This window comes from Vombatus ursinus, unplaced genomic scaffold (genome assembly GCF_900497805.2).
Source record: "Vombatus ursinus unplaced genomic scaffold, bare-nosed wombat genome assembly UNPS02014832.1, whole genome shotgun sequence".
Classification (NCBI taxonomy): domain Eukaryota; kingdom Metazoa; phylum Chordata; class Mammalia; order Diprotodontia; family Vombatidae; genus Vombatus; species Vombatus ursinus.
In genome coordinates this window covers 61726117-61749945 of record NW_020954610.1, presented here as the reverse complement: position 1 = coordinate 61749945, position 23829 = coordinate 61726117, and the positions used below count along the sequence as shown (strand labels likewise).

Genomic DNA, 23829 nt, shown 5'->3' with positions numbered 1-23829 from the left:
TGGGTGTGTTCAGAGAAGACTAGTACCTCTGGTGTGAGGGCTGCTTTCCATCTTTGGTGTCTACCTGATCCACTTAACTCTTACCTGTGGTACTAAGATGCTGTAGCATGCACAGTAGCCACAACACGGTAATCTGTTTCAGTGGATGGGATAAAAACCAGGTTGAGGGTAACCAAGGGGTTTCAAAACCATTGGTGAATTAGGAGGGTGTCTACCCCAAGCATGTGAAGACTTCCCTGATGGAATGGGCACATGAGAACAATTTGTTCTAACGGCCATGAAGGCAGCTGAAGCAGGTGCTGTGGAGTGCTTAGAGCTTGGTTAGACATCGAAGACACCAAGGTCATCCACTGCATCTTGGGCCATCACAAGTCATCTTGATTCTGTCCAGCCACTAGATTATGATGGCTCTTGAAGAGAGAGTGAGGCTGACGACTCAGTGCAACTCTACCTCACTTAAATCCAATTTACGCATGAATCAAAAGACATCACCCATTTCATTTTACCATTTTTACCTATCTCAAAGTCCTATGGCAACAGGGAGGTGATGAAGCAGCAGGTGCAAATATATTGGGAGCTGTAGTCACAACCCTGCACACAGACAGCCCAAGCCATACGGTTGTCTTCTCACTGGAAGTAGCAGTGTGAAGCAGAGCAGAATTTGGCAGCCCCCTGGGTGTTTGAGCAGCCTTTTAAGGATTGCACTGCTCACCTACTGGTGTGAGGAAGGGGCTAGAAAAGGTGCCTTAAAAATTGTTTGCTTACACAACCCTGGCCTGATTACCACAGCAGGCAGAGATCCCACCCTGTGGTTGAAACACACAAAAAAATGCACAAAAACTTCAACAAAGGTGATTCCACTCACCATTGGTACATGGAATGTGCACACACTTATAGACAACACAAAAGCCAGTAGACCTGAAGGACGAATAACTTGCAAGAGAACTCAGCAGGTATGACATACAAATAGCAGCCCTGAGTGAAACAAAGCTGGCAAATGAAGGCCTGCTTACTGAAGTCAGAGTTGGATACACATTTTTCTGGAGTGACCGCTGTGAAGGGGAGTGTTGTGAAGCTGGTGTAGGCTTTGCAATCAAAACTAATGTAGTCAACAATCTTGTATGCCTATCAAAAGGAGTGAACAACAGGCACATGACAATGCAATTGCTACTTGTAGGAAAACACCACGCTACCATCATCAGTGCCTATGCTCCCACCATGACAAACCCTGATGAGGTCAAAGAAAAATTTTATGACGTGGAGATATGTATCATCAATGTGCCAAAAGAGGACAAACAATTCTGGGTGACTTTAATGCTAGAGTAGGCTCATACTATCAGACATGGCAGGGAGTCTTTGGGAGGAATGGAGTTGGAAACAGCAACAGCAGTGGTCATTTACTACTGAAGACTTGCACATTTCATGACCTTCTCATCACCGACACTGTCTTCCATTTACCTAAATGCAATAAAATTTCATGGATGCATCCTCACAGCAAACATTGGCATTTAATAGACCATGTGATTGTAAGGAGAAGAGACAGACAGGATGTGGGAGTGATGAAGGCAATGTGTGGCACAGAGTGCTGGACTGATCATAGACTTATCCTCTCCAAGCTAAATATTTGCATCCAACAAAAGCAGTGACCCCGAGGCAAAATGACTACCAGAAGAATTAGTGTCAACAGATTAGAGCACTTATCTGAGCGGTAACAGCTTGTTGCTAATTTAGAGGGAAAGTTGAGCCAATACAGGGTTGGCAACAGTGGAGCAGAAAAGGAGTGGGCAGCTTTCAGATATTTGATGTACAGCACTGTATTTACTCATCTGGGTCAGAACACTCACAAACATCAAGACTGGTTTGATGAAAATGATGAGGAAATTCAGGAGCTGCTAAATGAAAATGAGAACTCCACAGGGTTTACCAGCAAGATAGTTCATCCATCTCTAAGAAGGCAGCATTTAATTCCATCAAAAGTAAAGTACACACAAAGCTCAGAGAGATGCAGGATTCTTGGCTCAGTAAGAGGACAGATGAAATTCAGTTTTAAGCTGATAGTAACAATCCAAAGTGCTTTTATGATGCCCTGAAAACTATTTATGGGCCAAAGATCTATTGTGCGTCTCAACTACTCAGCACTGATGTAGCCACACTGATTAGTGATAAGGACATGATCCTAGAGAAGTGGGCTGACCACTTTCATAGTGTTTTGAACAGACTATCATCAATCAATGCTGTAGCCAACCTTAGGTTGAAGTCAATCCCTCTCTAGCTGAAGTTCCAAATGAAGAAGAAGTTTTGAATGCCATTAGGCTCCTTTTGTGTGGCAAAATGCCTATTGTGGATTCTATTCTAGCTGAGATTTACAAGGCGGGGGGAGTGGTCCATTGCTTATACAAAAGCTGACTGGGTTATATGGCAAAAGGAGGTTATCCCCTAGAAGTTCAAGGATGCCTCCATTGTCCATCTCTATAAAGGTAAAGGAAATAGATTGTCCTGTGACAATTGGGGTGGGTGTGTGTGTCTCTCTCTCTTATTCATTGCTTGCAAGATTCTTGCCAGAATCCTCCTTAATAGGCTGATCCTTCACCTGGAAGATGGTCATCTGTCTGAGAGCCAGTGTGGCTTAAGAAAGGGCCAAGGAATTGTCTATATGGTATTTGTTGCTTGATTACTCAAGGAGAAATGCCAGGAGCAGAGCAGAGGTCTGTACACAATGTTTATAGAACTGACCAAGGCCATTGATACCGTCATTTGCAAACACTTATAGAAAGTTATGTCAAAATTTGGTTGAACAGAGAAGTTCATCAGCATTGTTCGTCAATTTCATGATGGCATGCTCGCCTGGGTTCTCGATAATGGGCAATGATCTCATGCTTTCCCAGTCAACAGTGGAGTGAAAGAAGGCTGTGTGCTTGCTCTCATACTTTTTAGTATGATGTTTTCAGCCATGTTGTCAAAATGCCTTCAATGAGAATGAACATGGCATCAAGGTCAGCTACGGCACTGATAGTAAATTCTTTAACTTGAAAAGGCTACAAGCCAAGACTAAAGTGGAGGGAGTGTTGGTGCAGGATTTTTTTGTTTGCAGATGATCATGCGCTCAATGTAACCTCTGAAGCTGAGAACAAAGTATGGATCAATTTGCTGCTGCTTGTGCTAATTTTAGCCTAACAATTAACACCAAGAAAACACAGGTGCTCCACCAGCCAGCACCACCCCACCCATATGTGGAACCATAAGTTACAGGAAATGGAGTTTTGAATACTGAGGATAAGTTCACTTACCTTGGCAGTATACTTTCTAGGGATGTACAAATTGATAATGAGGTTGACACACTTATTGCCAGAGCTAGCTCAGGGTTTGGGAGGCTCTGAAGGAAAGTGTGGCACAGAAGAGATATTAGACTGAATACCAAACTGAAGGTCTACAGAGCCATTGTGCTGACTTCATTGTTGTATGCCTATGAAACCTGGATAGTACCATACTAGAAAACTGAAATTGCCTCCATTTGAATTGTCTTAGGAAGATTCTGAAGATCACCTGGCAAGAGAAGATACCAGACCCTGAGGTCCTTTCTCAAACTAAACTTACAAGCATTCAGACTCTACTGCAGAGAATGCAGCTCTGATGGGTTGGCCACGCTCTTTGAATGCCAAATGTACGCTTGCCAAAAAGACTATTTTATGGAAAACTCACACAGGGCAAGAGCTCACCTGGTGGTCAGAAAAAGTGATACAAGGACACTCTCAAGGTCATACTCTTAAGGACTTTGGAATTGATAGTGTGACATAGGAGACACTGGCACAGGACCACCCTGCATAGCATGCCCTCATTAAAGAAGGTGCTGTGCTCTATGAGGAAAGCAGAATTGAAGTAGCTCAAAAGAAATGCAAGATATGCAAATTTAGAGAATCCACTCCAAATGTTCACATGGATTATTTGTGCCCAACCTGTGGTAGAGCATTCCGAGCTCATATTGGTCTGGTCAGCCACACTTGGACACACTGTGACTTGACTCTAACATAGTGATGTCATTTTGGCCCTCTTTGAGAGCAAAGGACAACCACCTCAATGGAACCCCCATGGAATTGAAAATGTGGCCTTCCCATCTGACACAGAGAAACAAAAGTTCTTGGGGATGGGAGAGAATAATGATTCATTTACATAGGGATTAAACCTAATGGACATGAGTTAAGTACTTTTAAGAACCTGAAAATATCCTCAAGAGGGCAGAGCCTCCTATGTAGGCATAGGATTCAGAAGACAAAAGATCTCAAGGATAATTCCCCTAGATAATTCTTTGGGGATCCTAAGCTGCCTTGGTCTAAAGTTCTCTCTGATCTATGAACCATAGCCTTCAGTTCCTAGACCAAATTCTGACTTATTGTTTCTGGCAGCTCTGAAGGTTGCCCACATGGCTTTGATTGGGCCACTGGTCCTTCTTGTATCTTGACTAACCTCCATGTAGCTGTCTTTCCTGGCTTGTCCTCAGCCTAGCCTTAACTATCACATATGACTGTGAATGCTCCAGTTGGGACTGAAGCCAGATTCCCCAAAAGGACAACTACATGCAGCCTACCTGAATTTGTACAGGATAGCATAGATTTATTTATAGGTGGATTTACAATGTGAATATTGTTTACAGCAGTACAGTGTCATGTACAGTGCCTGGCACATAGCAGGCACTTAATAAATGCTTGATGATTGATTAATGTAAATCCATGATGCTGTGTTCACAATCTTATGGAATTGGTTCTCCAGATATTTCAGGACCAGCTGTGCTTTTCTTGTAACTGAGTGGTTATGTTAATCTTTCCCCTCCTTCCTCTCCTCTTTCCCTCTTGCCTTACCTGTATGGTCCTCAGATTCTCTTCACCTATATAAATGGTCCTTGGGTTCCTATGCTTCATCTGTGTGTATGGTACTAAGATTTCTCTCCCTGAGTGGACCTCAGTTTCCCCATTCAGTCTTCTCTGTCCAGATTCCCTCATTCCCTCTTCCCACTGCTGAGGCCTACCTGACTGGATGGCTTTCAGTGCGGCATCCTTCTCCCACTGGAAAAGCTGCTTTACACGACATCCAAACTTCTCCTTGTGCATAGCCTTCGCAACTGCTAGCACCTCTGGCTTGTTGGCTGGGGCGATGGGGTGCAATGTATAACCTGTGGGGAGTGGGCCACATAACCTGGGGAGCCTTGTAACCTGGGGGGAAGGATGTTCATGGAACCTGAGGGAAGAGAGGCATGTAAGTAATCTGGGAGAGAATAAGGAACAAATAACTTGGGGGTTTGGCTCTGGGTTACCAGAAGAAAGGATGGTCATGTGGCCTGGAGGAAAGGGGATTTTGTGATTTAGAGGGAGGGTGATAATGTGCCAAGAGAGACATTGTGGAAGGAGCAACAAACTTAGGGTCAGGAGAAATGTGTTTGAATATTGACTCTGACATTTACTAACCTCGGCTAAGTCACTTTACTTTTTGAGATTCAGTTTCTTCATCTACAAAATGGTGTTAATAATATACTACCTATGTCATGTGAGGAAAGGACTTTGCTAAGGCACCATGTAAAAGTATTATTATTATGGTGGGGAGGTGTATGATGAAATATCCTTGTTTTTCACAGTGAGTGAGAGTTTATTTTTATTTTTAAGATCCTCTAAACCAAACATGAAATATTGTAGACATTACAAATGCACTGTGAATTAGGAACTTCAGTATCATTGATGCTTTCAATTAATAAACTCTTTGCTTTTCTTTGAGGTCTTTAGAAAACTTGTCCAATACAGTTATCCCTTCCAAATTTTGACTTTCCCCATCATGGTTTCAACATATTGTGGTTTGGCATAAGAAACTAAATGGGAATTTTGGGGAGTTTTATGGAAGCTGCAGACAACATGCCAAGGCCAGCAGATAACACAGAAAAAGATACTCAGAAATGACACACACACACATACACACACACACACACAAACAAATAGACATATACACATATATTGTTGTATAATATCAACCAAAATTTTACAGTTAGGTACTGTAAACACCCCATAAAGCAAAAATAAAAATAAAAATTCAGACTTCTTCTCTGATACAAAGGAAGAACAAAAAAATTTTACATGGAGTTTCCAGATCATGGGGGCACTGTACCCCTAACAACTGTGATATGGAAGGGATAACTGTATTATTGGTGGTTAATCATTTATCATTCTACTTCAGGTAACCAAACGATAACAACACAGTGAGAGGCATTTCCAGATCAACATCTTCAATTCTAAACTTTTGTTGGGTCTGAGATTTTCCAGAGGGTATTTGTGAATTGTTTCATTTGTTGCTTTTGTTTTATGTATTCAGAAGTTTTGGGCAGCTTTCTTGGATTTTTTCTTGCATTATAGTAATTAGGTTTTTTTTTTTATTTGTTTTATTCTTCTGGGAGACTTAAGATCCTTAAGTTTTTTCTTTGCATCCTACTTTTGAGGTAAATGGATTTTGCTTTTATAGGGATCACAATTTTTGGACATTCTTTTTGTCTTCCAGATTGTCTTTCACTTCAGCATATTTGTATTTCCAATCATTAAATTGTTCTCTCCTTTGCTTCTTTGGAGAAACTTGCCACCATGGATTCAAGTTTTTCTATTCTGTCAATTATTTCTGATGTGTAGGGCATAAATTCTGCAATTTGATTACATTTAGCTTCTTGTTTTAAGATTCTGATTTTCCTCCTGAACCCTTTGGGAATATCCTGCAGCAGTTCTGTGCTCTTTGGGGATTTCACGGGTTCTCCTATGTCATTAGGTATTGGTTCAATTTCCTTTGTTTTACAATAGTTACTTGAGATGTTTGTAGTCTTTTAGATGTCTTGGTGAATGAACATCTTCCATTTTATTTTAATATCTCCCCTATTGATTTATCTGCTTGTTAACTTGCTTCCTTCTTCCTGAGATCTTTGGCAATTTTAGTTTTTTTTCCTTATATTTCCTTATTCTTCACTTTCTGACTCCTTCCCCTATGATGGTGGTTCTCTAGGGGCTGGACCTCAAAGTTATCTAAGTCTCTTTGTAGTTTTCACTTATCTCAGTTCCTGCCCTAAGAAGATTTGGTGGGGATAGAACAGAACTGGTCCTGGATGGATGCCAGGCTCTTTATTTTTGAGTCCTGGTACAACCCCATATACACACTTGCTAGTATCTTCCCCTAGCTCCCTTTGTTCTTTAGTTCTCTGGTTGGGCATTGCTACCCTAGAGAGAGTATACTTCTATTTTCCTGTGCCTCTCCCTTCTCTGAAAGTGGGTGGTCAGAACTGGGTTCTTCTAATTGTTGCTACAGAATGGTGATAAGGTCAGGGATAAAGTTTCCTGGCAAAGGCTGAAGCAGCAGCAGGGAAATTGCTCAGTGGATTGGATCTCAAAGCACAAGCTAGTAGGTTGGGTTGTACATTCTGTCTGAATCTGGGGACTAGTGGTGGGTGTGTTGTGTGAGTGACTTGGAAATTAATGTTCTCTGCTACTAATTCACAAGTCTTGTTAGGTGTCTTAGCGTCTTAAACTATGGGAAGAGCTATAAATGATTTTCCTCTGGCATGTAATTCTTTTTGTGGGAGGAGTTTTTGAGAGTTAGTGAGGACTGGAGAAAATGTCTAGTCCTCCATTTTATTTGGTTCAGGAACTTTCTAATGTTTCATGGCGAGCCTGATTTTTAGGATTCTGAAAGTGGCACCATATTTCAGTGATGTCCTGACCATTGATAAACAGAGATTATAGTCACTGAAAGACTTCAGGAAGGTTGGACTAGTTTTAGACTTTGATAGATAGGTGAACAAATAGAAATGTGATTTAAGAACTCCTTGTATTACCTTTTTGGACTACTGATTCAATGCTCCTGGGGTTCACCCCAACCAATATAAGGAACATTCCAATGAATATAATCCATGTTCTTTGCCAATGTTAATTTGCCATGCAGTGTTGAAGATGTGCTTTACCACAACATGGCATTGAGGGACAAATTGTTTATTACTCAAGCACAATATTATCCACAAAATCAAACTACATATAATTGTATATCCCTTGAAGTCATCACAGAAGAAGGAAATTCTATAACTATCTCTATGTAACATTCTTATGTAATCTGTGGTTAACTGGGCCCTATCCTCTGATATCTTAGAACTAGATATAGTCTTCAGATACAGTCTCTCACAAAGTCTCTTTGACTCATGTCTCTACTTAAGGTTTACTCTAGGAATATAAGAATTTTACTTGTTTCTCTCCCCCCAAAAGGGCCTCAGCTACATTGCAAGCATTCAGGGTAATGAGATATTGAATATAAGACAGATTTTTACTTAACCCAATGGAAAACATATGGGATTATGCCAAAATTCCTCAATAATTGGGAAAAACTCTGCTCCTCCTTCTAGAAGGCATTAAACAATCATATTCCTCTTGGGTTTCACTTTCTCTTGGGATCTATACACACAGTATTAGTGAAGCAATAGATACATGTCATTCCTCAGTTCATAAGATTCTCTGTTATGCCAATCTTTTTTTCTCTTTGGAGTCAAGCCAATGGTATAGCCTGCAGGCCTCTTTCCAGGCCCAAGTGGGACTGGGTATCTGCATTTCTTCTTCCATGCTCTCTTGACTAGACTCCGAATCCCTTTCTCCCTTTTCCCCTCAATGTTCCCTCTTTTTAGATATGTAATTGTTATTCTTCTCTAAAGGTACATGGTTCACAGTAGAGGGTGTATAGATCACACTACTATAGCACATATGAATTTTTTGGATGAAAGCAGTGATTAGAAGTTCTTCTACTGGCCTGGAATTGATCCTTGATAGCAGCAACAACACCAGCTTTGGGAGCTCTCAGCCTAGAGATGGTAAGTGAGGTGGACAACTGATCAGAACGAGATTACAGGGTATCCTTTTCTGGGACTGGGTGCAGCTGATACTGACTGGCAACTCTATTGCCCAGAAGCAGTTTTGGGTTGCAGTTTCACGATGTCAATAGGAGTGCTTCTCTTCAGTCAGAGGGGAGCAAGAGCCCTGGTTTCAGTTCCAGGGCCAAGAAGAGCACTAGTACTTGGGGCTGCAGTTGGGCAGGGGCCCTTCCTGGATGAAGACCAGAACACAGACCAGGAGAGCAGTAACCACATCTCTCCCAGGATTACACTACCTTGGAAGCACTGAAAACTTGCAGACCCCCAGAACTAACTCTGAAACAGCAGCATGTAAAAGCCTGACACTTCGAACAATGCCTCCCCAACCCCAGGTGAGTAGAGCTCAACTTGAATGTAAAGTTCAAAGTGGAGAAATAGACTGAGAAAATGAGCAAATAACAAAAAAGAACTTGACTTTATAAAGCTATTGTGGTGGCAGGAAAGATGAAGACTTAAACTTAGAAAAATACAACAATATGAAAACAACTGCAAGCAAGGTCTCAAAGAAAAATGGAATTGGATCCAAAGGCAGAAAGAATTCCCAGAAGAGTTAAAGAGATAAAAATGGTGGACAAAAAAGTGAGAAAAGAAATGAGGATGATGCAAGGAAATTATAAGAAAAGTATTAACAGTTTGGTAAAAGAGGCACAAAAATACTGAAGAAAATAACACCTTAAAAAACGGAGTGGGCCAAATGATAAAAAAGGGGGAAAATTCATTGAAGGAAAGAACTCATTTAAAAGCAGAATAGTCCAAATGGAAAAGGATGTACAAAAATTCACTGAAGAAAAGAATGCCTTAACAAGTAAATTGGCCAAATGGAAAAAGAGGCACAAAAGCCCACTGAAGAAAATTGTTTCTAAGAATTGGGCAAGTGGAAGCTAACGACTCCATGAGACTTCAAGAAATAATAAAATAAAGTCAAAATAATGAAAAAAATAGAAGAAAATGTGGAATAGCTCATTCAAAAAAACACCTGACATGGAAAATAGATCAAGGAGAAATAATTTAAAAATTATTACACTACCTGAAATCCATGATCAAAAGAAGAGCTTAGACATCATCTTTCAAGAAAATATCATGAAAAACTGTCCTAATATCTTAGATCCAGAAGATAAAATAGAAATCAAAAGACTCCACAAATCACCTACTGAAAGAGATCACAAAATAAAAACTCCCAGGAATATCATGGCCAAATTTCAGAGCTCCCAGGCCAAGAAGAAAATATTGCAAGCAGCCAGAAAGAAACAATTCAAATATTGTGCTGTTACAGTCAGGATCATACAAAATTTAGCAATTTCCATGTCAAAGGATTGGAGGGCTTAGAATATGATATTCTGGAGGACATAGGAGTTAGGATTACAACCGAGAATCATCTACCCAGAAAAAATAAATATATAATTCTTCAAGGGAAAAATGGATATTTAATGAAATTGAGGATTTTCAAGCATTCCTGATGAAAAGACCAGAGCTGAATAGAAAATTTGACATTCAAACAGAAGACTCAAGAGAAGCATAAAAAGTTAAACATGAAAGAGTAATCAAAAGGGACATTTTGATGTGGGAAAATAATACATGTAACTCCTTAGAACTTTATCATCTTTATTAGGGCAATTAGGAGGTGTCTCATAGACAGAGGGCATGGGTGTGAGTTGGTTATGTTGGGATAATCTCCACAAAAAGAATGTAGGTGTGGAGAAAGAGGGATGTGCAGTTAGAAGGGAAAAGGGAAAGGTAGAATGGGGCAAATTTTCTTACACAACAGAGGTACACAAGGAAAAACTCATAGTGGAGAGGAAAATAAGAGGAGGTCATGGGCAATGCTTGAACCTCACTCTCATCAGAATTGGTTCAAAGAGGAAGGAATATATATACACACACACACACACACACACACACACACTTTCAGTTGGGTATAGAAATCTATATATATCTATATATCTATATCTATATCTATATCTATATATATATACACGCACACTCAGTTGGGTATATAAATCTATCTTACCCGACAGGGAGATATGAGGGGAAGGGGAAAAGAGATACTGAAGGGGGGTAATGATAAGGAGAAGGGCAAATTGGGGGAGGCAGTGGTCAGAAGTAAGGCAGAGTTTTGAGGAGGGACAGGATAAAAAGAGAGAGAGAAGGATAAACAGAAGAGAATGGGATGGAGGGAAATGCACAGTTATTGATCATAAATGTAAATGTGAATGGGATGAACTGACCCATAGAACATAAGCCAATAGCAGAATGGATTGGAAACCAGAATCCAACGAAAAGTTGTGTGTAAGAGACGTACTTGGGACAAAAAGACACACACAGAGTTATAATAAATAGCTGGAGCAGAATATGTTATTCTTCAGCTGAAGTGAAGAGGGCAGGGGGTGGCAATCATGACCTCAGACAAAGCAAAAGCAAAAATAGACCCAATTGAAAGAGACAAGAAGGGAAACAACATTTTGCTAAAAAGATACCATAAACAATGAAGTAATATCAAAAATGTTTGCAGCAAATTTCGCTGATAAAGGCCTCATTTCTCAAATATAATGGGAACTGAGTCAAATTTATAAAAATAACCATTCCCTAATTGATAAATGGTCAAAGGATATGAACAGACAGCTTTCAGAGGATGAAATCAAAGGTATTTATAGTCCTATGAAAAAATGTTCTAAATCACTATTGATTAGAGAAACACTAATTAAAACCACATGTACCAGAAATGAAAAATGCTGGAGGGTAGGAGGGAAAATAGGCACATTAATGAATTGTGGGTAAAGTATTGAACTAATTCAACCATTCTGGAGGACAATCTGGAGTTATGATCAAAGGACAACAAAATTGTGCCTACCTTTTGATCCAGACTAGGTCTGTACACCAAAGAGACCAAAGAAAAAGGAATAGGACTTATATGTACAAAAATATTCATAGTGGTTATTTTTGTCATGGAAGAGAATTAGAAATTGAGGGGATGCCCATCAATTGGGGAATGACTGAACAAGTTGTGGTGTATGACTGTGATAGAGTACTATTGTGCTATAAGAAATGACAGAGGAAGAGGGACAGAACCAAGATGGTAGAATAAAGGCAGGGACTTGCTTGAGCTTTCCTAAATTCGTCTCCAAACAACATTAAAATAACAACTGAAAATGAATTCTGAAGTGGCAAAACCAACAAAAGGACAGGGTGAAACAATTTTCCAGTCCAAGATAACTTAGAAGGTCAGCGGGAAAGGTCTGGCTCAAAGAGGTGAGAGTGAAGTGCAGTCCAGTGAAGACTGAGAGCCAACCCAGGCTACACTAGAAGCCAGCAGCAGGTCATGGCAGTGATAATGGCTTCTGGAGCTCTCTGCTCACAGATAGTAAGAGGGTTGGAAAATTGATCAGAAAGAGATTATAGGAAACCCTTTGCTGGCATTGGGATCAGGACTCTATTGCATTGTCTATATGAGGTTCCAGGTTGCAGTTCCAGGGTAAGGAGGAGTACTGGCAGGAGCAGGGGCCTTTCTCACAGTTCCAGGGCAGAAAAGAGTGCCTGTGGTCACTCACAGACCAGAGCACAGGACAAGAGAGCGGTGACCACACTTCTTAGAACATATCATCTTGAAAGAACTGAAAACTTACAGACCCCCAGAACTAGCTTTGAAAACAACAGCATGAAACTGAAACTTGGGATGTGCCCCTTCCACCCCAGGAGCAGAGGCCAACTTTAATAAAAAGTTAAAATTTAAGAAGTAGCCTGAAAAAATGAACAAACAACAAAAGAAGAACCTGACCATAGAAAGTTATTATGGAAACAGGCAAGATCAAAACACAAACTCAGAAGAAGACAATGAAATCAAAGCATTTACATGCAAAGACTCAAAAAAAAAATGTGAATTGGTCTCAGGTCCTGGGAGAACTCAAAAAGGATTTTAAAAATCAAATAAGAGAGGTAGAGGAAAAATTTGGAAAAAGAAATGAGAGTGATGCAACTTTCCATTCTCAGGACTATCTAAGTCTAGGAAAAAAATAAACAAGAAAGAAGTTAAGGAGGTAATAGAAAAGCTAGAAAACTTTAAAAAAGTTAGAAATGATAGACCTCTGGAGAAAATTGAATGGGAATAGAAAGTAATATACCTTTTCTCAGCAATACATGGCACCTACACAAAAATTGACCATGTATAAGGGTATAAAAACCTCACAAAGAAATGCAGAAAAGCATGAATATTAAATGAATTCTTTTCAGATCATAATGCAATAAAAATTACATTCAATAAAGGGCCACGAAAACCAAGATTAAAATTAATTGTAAACTAAATAATCTAATCCTAAAGAATGAGTGAGTCAAAGAAAAAATCATAGAAACAATAATTTTATTAAAGAGAATGGTAACAATGAGACACCATACCAAAATTTATAGGATGTAGCCAAAGCAGTACCTAGGGGAAAATTTGTATCTCTAAATGCTTACATCAATAAAATAGAAAAAGAGCAGATCAATGAATTGAATATGCAACTAACAAAACTAGAAAAATAACAAATTAAAAATTCCCAATTAAACACCAAATTGGAAATTTTTGAAATCAAAGGAGAGATTAATAAAATTGAAAGTAAGAAAACCACTAACTAATAAATAAAACCAGCAGCTGGTTTTATGAAAAAACAAAACAAAACAAAACACCAAGAAAATAGACACATCATTGGTTAATTTGATTTAAAAAAGAAATAAGAAAACCAAGTTACTAGTATCAAAAATGAAAAATGTGAATGTACCACCAATGAAAGGAAGTTAAAATAATTATTAGGAACTACTTTGCCCAATTAAATGCCAATAAATCTAGCAATCTAAGTGAAATGGATGAATATTTACGTAAAATATAAATCGCCCAGATTAACAGAAGAGGAAATGGAATACTTAAATAACCTTGTCTTAGAAAAAGAAAGTGAACAAGCCATTAATGAGCTACCTAAGAAAAAATCACCACAAACAGATGGATTCACAAGTGAATTCTACCAAACATTTAAGGAACAATTAATTAAAATACTTTATGAACTATTTGGAAAAATAGGCAAAAGAGTCCTACCAAATTTCTTTTACAGCACAAATATGATGCTGATACCTAAACCAGGAAGAGCAAAAACAGAGAAAGAAAACTACAGACCAATTTCTTTAATGAATATTGAGGCAAAAAATTTAAATAAAATGCTATCAAGGTGATTACAACAATATATTACAAAGATCATATGCTATGACCAGGTGAGATTTATACCAGGAATTCAAGGCTGGCTCAATATTAGGAAAACTATCAGCATAATTTACCATATCAATGACAAAACAACAAAAATCATATGATTATCTCAACAGATGCAGAAAAAGTTTTGACAAAATACAATACTCATTCCTGTTAAAAACACTAGAAAGCATGAGAATAAATGGAACTTTCTTTAAAATGATATGTACTATCTATCTAAAACCATCAGAAAGCTTTATGTGTAATGGGAATAAGGCAGTTAGTTAGTTATTGTCCTTTGTGCTTGAAGAGGACCAAAATGATATCACTATGTTGGGGTCAAGGTACAGTGTGTCCAACTGTGGCTGATCATACCAATAAAAGCTTAGAAGGCTCTACTATAGGTAGGAGACAAATAGTCCATATGACCATTTGGAGTTGAGATGTCTCTAAATTTGAGCATCTCATGTTTCTTTTAAGTTATTGCAATTCTGCTTTGCTCATAGAGCAAATGTGGGCACACCATGCTGGATGGTCCTATGCTAGTGTCAACCATGTCTTACGATTGATTCCAAAGTTCTTCAGAGAGACCTTGACAGTGTCCTTGTATTTCTTCTTCTGACTTCTGTTTGTGTGCTTGCCTCATGTGAGTTCTCTGTAAAATAGTCTTTTAGGCAAACATACGTTTGACATTTCAACAATGTGGCCAGCCCATTGGAATTGCACTCTCTGCAGTAGAGTTTGAATGCTTGGCAGTTCACCTGAGAAAGGACCTCAGTGTCTGGTACCTTATTTTGCCAAGTGATCTTCAGAATCTTCCTAAGACAATTCAAATGGAAGCAATTCAGTTTCCTGGCATGGTACTGGTACAATGTCCAGGTTTCACAGAAATACAACAATGAGGTCAACAAAGTGGCTCTGTAGACCTTCAATTTTATAGGCCACTTAATACTTCTCTCCCACACTTTCTATTGGAGAATTCTAAACACTAAGCTAGCGCTGGCAATGTGTACACCAACCTATGTGTACATCCCTGGAAAGTATACTTCCAAGGTAAGTGAACTTATCTATAAATAGCATTTAAAATTTCTCCATTTGCTGTAACTGATGGTTCCATTTATGGATGGTGCAGCACTGGCTGGTGGAGAACCTATGTTTTCTTGGTGTTACTTGTCAGGCCAAAATTAGCACAAGTGGCAGGGAAATGATCCATGCTCTGTTGCATCTCAGCCTGAGTCTGTATCGAGTGCACAATCATTTGTAAACAAAAAGTTGCACACAAACGCTCCCTCCACTTTAGTCTTGGCTTGTAGCCTTTTAAGTTAAATAATTTACCATCAGTGTGGTAGCTGACCCTGATGCCATTTTCATCCTTGTTGTAGGAGTCTGACAACAGCCCTGAAGGCATCATGCTAAAAAAAGTATGGGAGCAAACACACAGCTGTACTTCACTCCATTGGTGACTGGGAAAGAATGAGAGCATCATTCATTATCCAGAACTCATGTAAGCATGTCATTGAAACTGGTATATAATACTGATGAACTTCTCTGGGCAATCAAATTTTGCCATGATCTTCCAAGCCCTCATGACTGACAGTGGCATCAAAGGCCTTTGTCAAGACTGATGAACGCTGTGTACAGACTTCTGTTCTGCATCTAGCCCTCCTGGAGTTGTTGGGCAGGAAACACCATATCAACCATTTCTTGGCCCTTTTTGAAGCCATACTAGCTCCTGGACAGATGATCATCTTCCAGGGGAAGAATCAGCCTATTTAGGAGGACTCTGGCAAGAATCTTTCTGGCAATGACCAAGAGAGAGACCTCCCTGTGATTGTCACAGAACAACCTATTTCCCTTTCCTTTACAGAAATGGAAAATGGTGGCATCCTTGAATTCCCAGGGGATAACCTCCTTTTTTCATACAACCCAGTCAGCTTTTGTATGAGCAATGGACTTTGTAAATCTCAGCGGGAACAAAATCAACAATAGGCACTTTGCCACATGCGAGGAGCCTAATGGTATTCAAAATCTCTTCTTCAGTTGGAAGTTTGGATAGAGAGGGACTAACTTCAACCTGAGGTATTTGGTCAATGGCTTCAACATTGGTTGATGATGGTCTGTTGAAATTATAGAGGTGTTTAGCCCATCTCTATTAAGTTCTTATCACTAATCAATGTGGCTACATCAGTGCTGAGTAGTTGAGATGAACCATAGATATTTAATCTATAAAAGCTTTTGCAGTATCATAAAATCACTTTGAATTGTTATTATCTGCGTAAAACTGAAGTTCATCTGCCTTCTTAGTGAGCCAAGAATCCTGCATCTCTGTAAGCTTCACTTACACTTTACTTCTGATGGAGTTAAATGCTGCCATCTTAGAGATGGATGAATTAATCCTGCTGGTAAACCCTGTGGAGTTCTCATTTTTCATTTAGTAGCTTCTGAATTTCCTTATCATTTTCATCAAACCAGTCTTGATGTTTGTGAGTGTTCTGATCCAGATGAGTAAATGTGGTGCTGTATAGCAAATCTCTGAAAACTGCCCACACCTTTTCTGCTTCACTTTTGCCAACTGTGTGTTGGCTCAGCTGTCCCTCCAAGTCAGTAACAAGCTGTTCAGGCATGGAGAAGTGCTCTAATCTGTTGACATTAAGTTTTCTGGCAGTTGTCTTGCCTTGGGGCCACTGCTTTTGTTGAATGCAAATATTTATCTTGGAGAGGATAAGTCTATGATTGATCCAGCATGCTGTGCCACACCTTGCCTTCATCACTCTCACATCCTGTCTGCTTCTTCTCTTTACAATAACATAGTCTATTAAATGCCAACGTTTGCTGTGAGGGTACATCCATGAAGTTTTGTTGCATTTAGGTAAAGAGAAGACAGTGTTGGTGATGAGGTCATGATACAAACAAATCTTCAGTAGTAAGTGACTGTTGCTTTTGCTGTTTCTGACTCCATTCCTTTCAAGGACTCTCTGCCACGTCTGATAGTTTGTGCCTACTCTAGCATTGAAGTCACCAAAATTACAAGCTTTTCCTCTTTCAGCACACTGATGATGAATGTCTAAAGGTATTCATAACATTTTTCTTTGACCTTATCATGGTGGGAGCATAGGCATTGATGATGGTGGTGTGGTGTTTTCCTGAAAGTGGCAATCACATTGTCATGATCCTGTCATTCACTCCTTTTGGCAGGCATTCAAGCTTGTTGACTAGATTAGTTTTGATTACAAAACCTGTGCCAGCTTTACTCTGCCGTCACTGTGGCCACTACAAAAATATGCATCCAGCTCCAACTTTGGTAAGCTGGTCTCTATTTTCCAGCTTTGTTTCACTCAGGGCTGCTATTTGCATGTGATACCAGCTGAGTTCTCTCACAACAAGAGCTGTTCATCTTTTAGGTCTAGTGGATTTTGTGTTGTCCGTAAGTGTGTGTACATTCCATGTACCAATGGTGAATGAAATCATCTTCACAAAAGTTTTTGTACATTTTCCTTGTGTTTTGACTGCAGTGTAAGATCCCTGCCTGCCATGGTAAGCAGACAAGGGTTGGGTTAGGTAAAGCAGACAATTTTTTAGGGCCTTTCCTAGCTTCTTCCTCAGGCCAGGAGGTGAGCAATGTGATCTTTAAAGAAGGCTGCTCTAGGAAGAGAAATTCTATTTAAAATAACTAGAGACAATATAAAATACTTGGGAGGTTACCTGCCAAAACAAATTCAGGAACTGTATAAACACAATTATAAAACTTTTCACACAAATATATATATATGTATATATATATTATATGTATGTATACATATATATACACATATATATACACACACACACATATATATATACATATATACATACATATAATTTTTCTTCCAACTACCCTAATACTGACAAAGGTCTCACGAGTAACAAATATCATCTTTCCACGCAGGAATCTAAACAGTTCAACTTTAGTAAGTCCCTATTTCCTGTTTACCTCTTCATGTTTCTCTTGAGTCTTGTATTTGAAAGGCAAATTTTCTATTCAGTTCTGGTCTTTTCATCAAGAATGCTTGAAAGTCCTCTATTTCACTGAATTTCCATTTTTCCCCCTAAAGGATTATACTCAGTTTTTCTGGGTAGGTGATTCTTGGTTGTAATCCTGTCTCCTTTGACCTCTGGAATATTATATTCCAGGCCCTTCAGTCCCTTAATGTAGAAGCTGTTAAATCTTGTGTTATCCTGCTTGTGTTTCCACAATACTTGGATTGTTTCTGTCTGGCTGCTTGCAATAGTTTCTTGTTGACCTGGAATTCTGGAATTTGGCTATAATATTCCTAGGAGTTTTCCTTTGGGGATCTCTTTTAGGAGGTGATTAGTGGATTCTTTCCATTTCTATTTTGCCATCTGGTTCTAAAATATCAGGGCAGTTTTCCTTGATAATTCCTTGAAAGATGATGTCTAGGCTCTTTTTTTTGATCATGGCTTTCAGCTAGTCCAATAATTTTAAAATTATCTATCCTGGATCTATTTCCAGGTCAGTTGTATTTCCAGTGAGATATTTCACATTGTTTTTTATTTTTTCATTCTTTTGGTTTTGTTTTATGTCTTGATTTCTCATGAAGTTACTAGCTTCCAATTGCTCCATTCAAATTTTTAAGGAAGTATTTTCTTCAATAAGCTTTTGGACTTCTTTTTCCATTCAGCCAATTCTGCTTTTTAAGGTATTCTTCTCATTGGCTTTTTGGACCTCTTTTGCCATTTGGGTTAGGCTATTTTTTTTTTAACTCTTGATAATGTGTCTTTAATCTTCATTTTGGCACTTCATGGAACTACTAACTTTCTAAACCTCAATAGGCATCAAAAGTCATACAGGTCTTCCATGCACCAGAGTACTGATAAACAGTGAAACATAGTTGATTATGCATTCTCACTGATTTGCACACACATGCACTAGTCAAACAACAATAGCTTATTTAGGTTCTTGAAGATGCTACCTTGTAATATTGGTTTCAGGCAATCTTTTCTGTGGACCTTGTGCCAGATTTCAGTCTTATGGATTCCTTAGCCACATCATCATTGGTCCTTTGAGAAAGTATCCTAAGGATTGTCAAGCCAGTGTCATCCATAAAGATGTTTTTCTTTTTTCTTTCTTTTTTTTTAGGCAGTTGGGGTTAAGTGACTTGCCCAGGGTCACACAGCCAGTAAGTGTCAAGTGTTTGATCTGAGGCCAGATATGAATTCAGATCCTCCTGACTTCAGGGCTGGTGCTGTATCCACTGCGCCACCTACCTGCCCCCATAAAGATGTTTTTCAACAGTGGATACCATGCCCCAGAGCTCCCCTTCTCCACTATATTCTGGAGTTGAATCACTGTCATTCCTATAACTCAATCTTCCCATACAAAGCAGTAATCTTTAACTGAGAGGTGAAGCTCCTGGGCGGTTTTCATTACTTGGGATGAACTGGAAAGTTTCATCGTACTTGGGCGACCAGGTGTTGCTTTTGGTCTTGGTACTTTGTTTCCTTTTCTTGTCACCAAGGTTGGGTCCTAGGATAAAAACTTCTACAAAAGGGTGAAACATTGCTGTGGTTTGCCAGTGTAAGTCATTGATTTACAGTCACTTTGTGCTCCCTAGTTCCTGGAATGGTTGAGATGTCCACATGAACGGATATCTGCCCCACTGAATCGTTCCGGGAGCAATTCTGAGAGGTTTGAGCGTCTATGAATTTCTTTATCAGGGCATCAGTGGTTTGGGTGTAAAGACTGAGAGCTTATCTAAGAGACTGAAGATCAGGGCTCTTCTCCAAAAAGTTCATTTCCTCCAGCATGAAAGTATTGCTTGATTGTGGCCAAGACTACTTCCATGACAGCACACTGTCTTACGGTCAGACCCTTGGCTTCCTCTTGAATCATATGATCCTTCTAAGTTGTCTTTGGTGTTCATGGGTTGAGAAGTCTGGAAACCACCACAGCTGCCCATGATTTAGTCCTCTGAGGCTTGCTCCAGGGTCGCTGAGGCCTTTGTGCCCAAGCTGAATTGCGCTCCTCTCCCCGCCTAGCGTGATGTACCTTTCTGATCAACCATTCAGGTTGTCTTGGGTTGGAAATTTATTTCACTTTGTCTTTTTGTGGGTTCTGCGGCTTTAGAATTTGTTTAGAGCCATTTTTACAGGTATTTGGAGGGATTTGGGGGAGAGCTCAAGCAAGTCACTGCTTTTACTCCTCCATCTTGGCTCCGTCCCAATTTTTTACACAAATAAAGTCAGATCTAAACAATTGGGAAAGTATCAATTGTTCATGGGTAGGCCAAGCCAATATAGTAAAAATGAAAATTTTACCTAAATTAATTTACTTATTCAGTGCCATACCAATCAAACTATCAAAGAGTTATTTTATAGAGCTACAAAAAATAATAACAAAGTTAATCTGGAAGAACAAAAGGTCAAGAATATCAAGGGAATCAATGAAAAAAATTTGAAGGAAGATGTCTTAGCTGTGGCAGGTTTCAAACTGTATTATAAAGCAGTAGTCATCAAAACAATCTGGTACTGGCTAAGAAATAAGAGTGATGGATCAGTGGAATAGATTAAGTACACTAGACACAGTGTACCTGTGTCTATAGTGATCTAGTGTTTGATAAACTTATAAAACCAAGCTTTTGGGACAGGAACTCACTATTTGACAAAAATGCTGGGAAAATGGGAAAACAATATGGCGGAAACTAGGTATAGAACAAGCTCTTACATCATATACCAAGATAAAGTCAAAATGGATACATGTTTTATACATAAAGTGTGATACCATAAACTGGGGTATGGAACATGTGGTTTCAATGTAGGTGAGTGGCAGGTGGACACCAAAGGTGGAAAACAGCCCTGAAAAGGGCTCAACAACTCTCACACCAGAGACACTATTCTTCCTTGAATACCCAAATACCTGAAACTAGTAGCATTCTCAATAAGATCAGGGGTGAAGCAAGGATGCCTGTTATTACCATTATTATTCAATACTGTACTAAAAATGCTGGCTATAACAATGAGAAGAAATAGGAGAAGAAAAAGAAATCGAAGGAATTAGAATAGGCAATGAAGAAACAAAACTATCACTCTTTGCAGATGATATGATGGTATACTTGGAGAATCCTAGACAATCAACTAAAAAAAATTATTTCAATTAGTTGAAATAATTAACAACTTCAGCAAAATTGCAGGATATAACATAAACCTACACAAATCATCAGTATTTCTATTACCAACAAAGTCCAGCAGCAAGAGCTAGAAAGAGAAATTCCACTTACAGTATAAAATACTTGGGAGTCTACCTGTCAAGGCAATTTCAGGAACTATATGAACACAATTACAAAGCACTTTTCACACAAATAACTATGTCCAAAAGACTCTAAAACTGTGCATAGCCTTTGATCCAGCACTACCATTACTAGGCCTGTATCCCAAAGAGATTAAAAAAAGGAAAGGATTTATATGTATGAAAATATTTATAGCAGCTCTTTTTGTGGTGGCAAAGAATTTGAATTTGAGTGGATGCCCATCAATTGGGGAATGACTGAAAAAGTTATGGTATATGATTGTGATGGAATGAAATGTACTATAAGAAATGATGGACAGGTGGATTTCAGAAAAATCTGGAAAGACTTACATGAATTGATGCAAAGTGAAGTGAACAGAAACAGGAGAACATTATACACAGTAACAGCAATATTGCATAATGATCAACTGTGAATGACTTAGCTATGCTCAGCAATACAATGATCTAAGACAATTCCAAAGGACTCATGATGAAACATGCTATCTACCTCCAGAGAAAGAACTGATAGTCTGAATGCAGATTGAAGCATACTTTTTTTTTTTTACTTTTTAAATTTTCCTTTTTTTTTTTTGGTCTATGTTTCCTTCACAACATGACTAATATGGAAATATGTTTTACATGATTGCACATGTATAACCTATAACAAATTGCTTGCCTTCTCAATGAGGGGGGAGGGAAGAGAGGAAGGGAGAGAATTTGGAATTCAAAATTTGAAAAAAGAATGTTAAATATTTTTACATGTAATTGGAAAAAAACAATATATTTAAAAATAAAAAATAAATGGTGGGGTGGGAGTGTTTCAGAAAAAAAATGAGCAAGACCTACATGAACTGATGCGAAGTATAGTGAGAATTGGGAGATCATTGTACACAGTACCAGTAACGTTGTAATGATCAACTGTGAAAGATATAGCTACTCTGATCCAAGACAGTTATAAAGGACTTGTCATGAAAAAGTGCTGTCAGCCTCCAGAGAGAGAACTGATGAACTCTGAGTGCAAACTGAAGCATAATTTTTCTTGCTTTTTTTCCTTTTTTTTGGTCATATGGCTAATATGGAAATATGTGTTGCATGATTCAACATGTATAATTGATATCATATTATTTGCCTTCTCAGTGGGTGGGGGAGAGATGGGAGGAAAGAGAGAATATGGAACTCAAAATTTAATTAGAGGAGAATGTTAAAAATAAATAATAAATATAAAAACAACAAATTAAAAGAATTGTCACATAAACAAAATAAAACAAAACAAAAACAGGTACCTGAGAGAGGAGCTGTAGAATCCAAAAGAAGGGGGCTGTTTAACTTGAAGGTGGTGGTGGCAGAGAGGGTTGTATAACTGACAGGGGCATGTAAGCTTGAAGAGTGTGGGGAGGGCCCTATATAATCTGGTAGCAAGAGCAGTCTCCCAGGGGCAGGTGATGAATGGGGAGAAGGTCATGTAATATAAAAAAATGGAAGTTATATAATTTGGGAGGAGAGGTGCAGTGTGACCTGTGGGCAGGGGGGGAAATCCTTACAACTTGGGAGGTGAAGTCCTTATAACCTGAAGAAATGGGAATGGAGGTGGAGATGGAGAAGAAGGGTTGTGGCTTTGAACAGGGGTTCTGGGATGGAGACAAGAGTAGCTTGGGGACTAAGAATAGAGGACCTTGAGATAGGGGAAGGCATATGTCTCAGGACTGTGATGATGGTTGTGGGGAACAGGTTTGGGGATGTAGATGAGGGTCTCTGGGATGAGGAATGGGTACTGGGCTTGGGAGTGTTGAGGGAGGTTTGGGGGAGGCAGTTATTACGTGGGTTTGGTTTCTTCACTATCTTCTTTCCTCGGGTATTTCGATTGCTTGTTTGGGTATGGTCATCACTGATGCCTTCTTCATACTGTTCCTCATGTTCTTTAGCTGTGGGTTTTTCTCTTATGGTTTTTGGGGATTTGTCTGGAAGGAAGCAATCTGCAGAGAGTGGATTCTCCACCAGGCTCTTAAGATCTTCTGCACTATGGGCCTCTTCTTCCTTTTCATTGGTCTGGGCCTCAAAAGTGGAAGATCTACTTAGCATCTCTGCATTGAGAGCTGAAGTGGTGGGTTCTTCAAAGAAGATGGATTCCTCAAGATTGAAGACCTCCTCAGGACTGGGGGTCACCATAGAGGTGGGGAACTCAGGAGTAGAAGCCTCATGATTGGTAATATTATAAATGGAAGATTTCTTGTGACTTGTCTTATCAGCATCCATCTGTTGGTAGAAAAGGGAACATGGTTTATTAGGGTAGAATCTGGAGAATCAGAGTCAGAAGTGATACCAGGGATATAAGGAGATGAGGGTTAAGAACAGAGAATGAAAAGCAGGAGGAGTATAAAAGTAGGGGTGGTTCACGGAGGTAGGCAGCTCTAGTTC

At 39.1% G+C, this 23829-nt stretch overlaps 1 protein-coding gene across 1 annotated transcript in view; it reads right to left on the bottom strand.

Moving 5' to 3' along the window:
• FAM221B (family with sequence similarity 221 member B) overlaps positions 1 to 23667 on the bottom strand; it is a 48179-nt gene extending 24512 nt beyond the window's left edge. Inside the window, exons 1-2 of the mRNA XM_027839139.1 lie at positions 23232 to 23667; positions 5021 to 5164 (exon numbers count right to left, since the gene is read on the bottom strand). Coding sequence (XP_027694940.1) covers positions 5021 to 5164; positions 23232 to 23667 — 580 coding nt within the window. The remainder of the gene's footprint in view (positions 1 to 5020; positions 5165 to 23231) is intronic.
• Between the last annotated feature and the right edge of the window lie 162 nt (positions 23668 to 23829).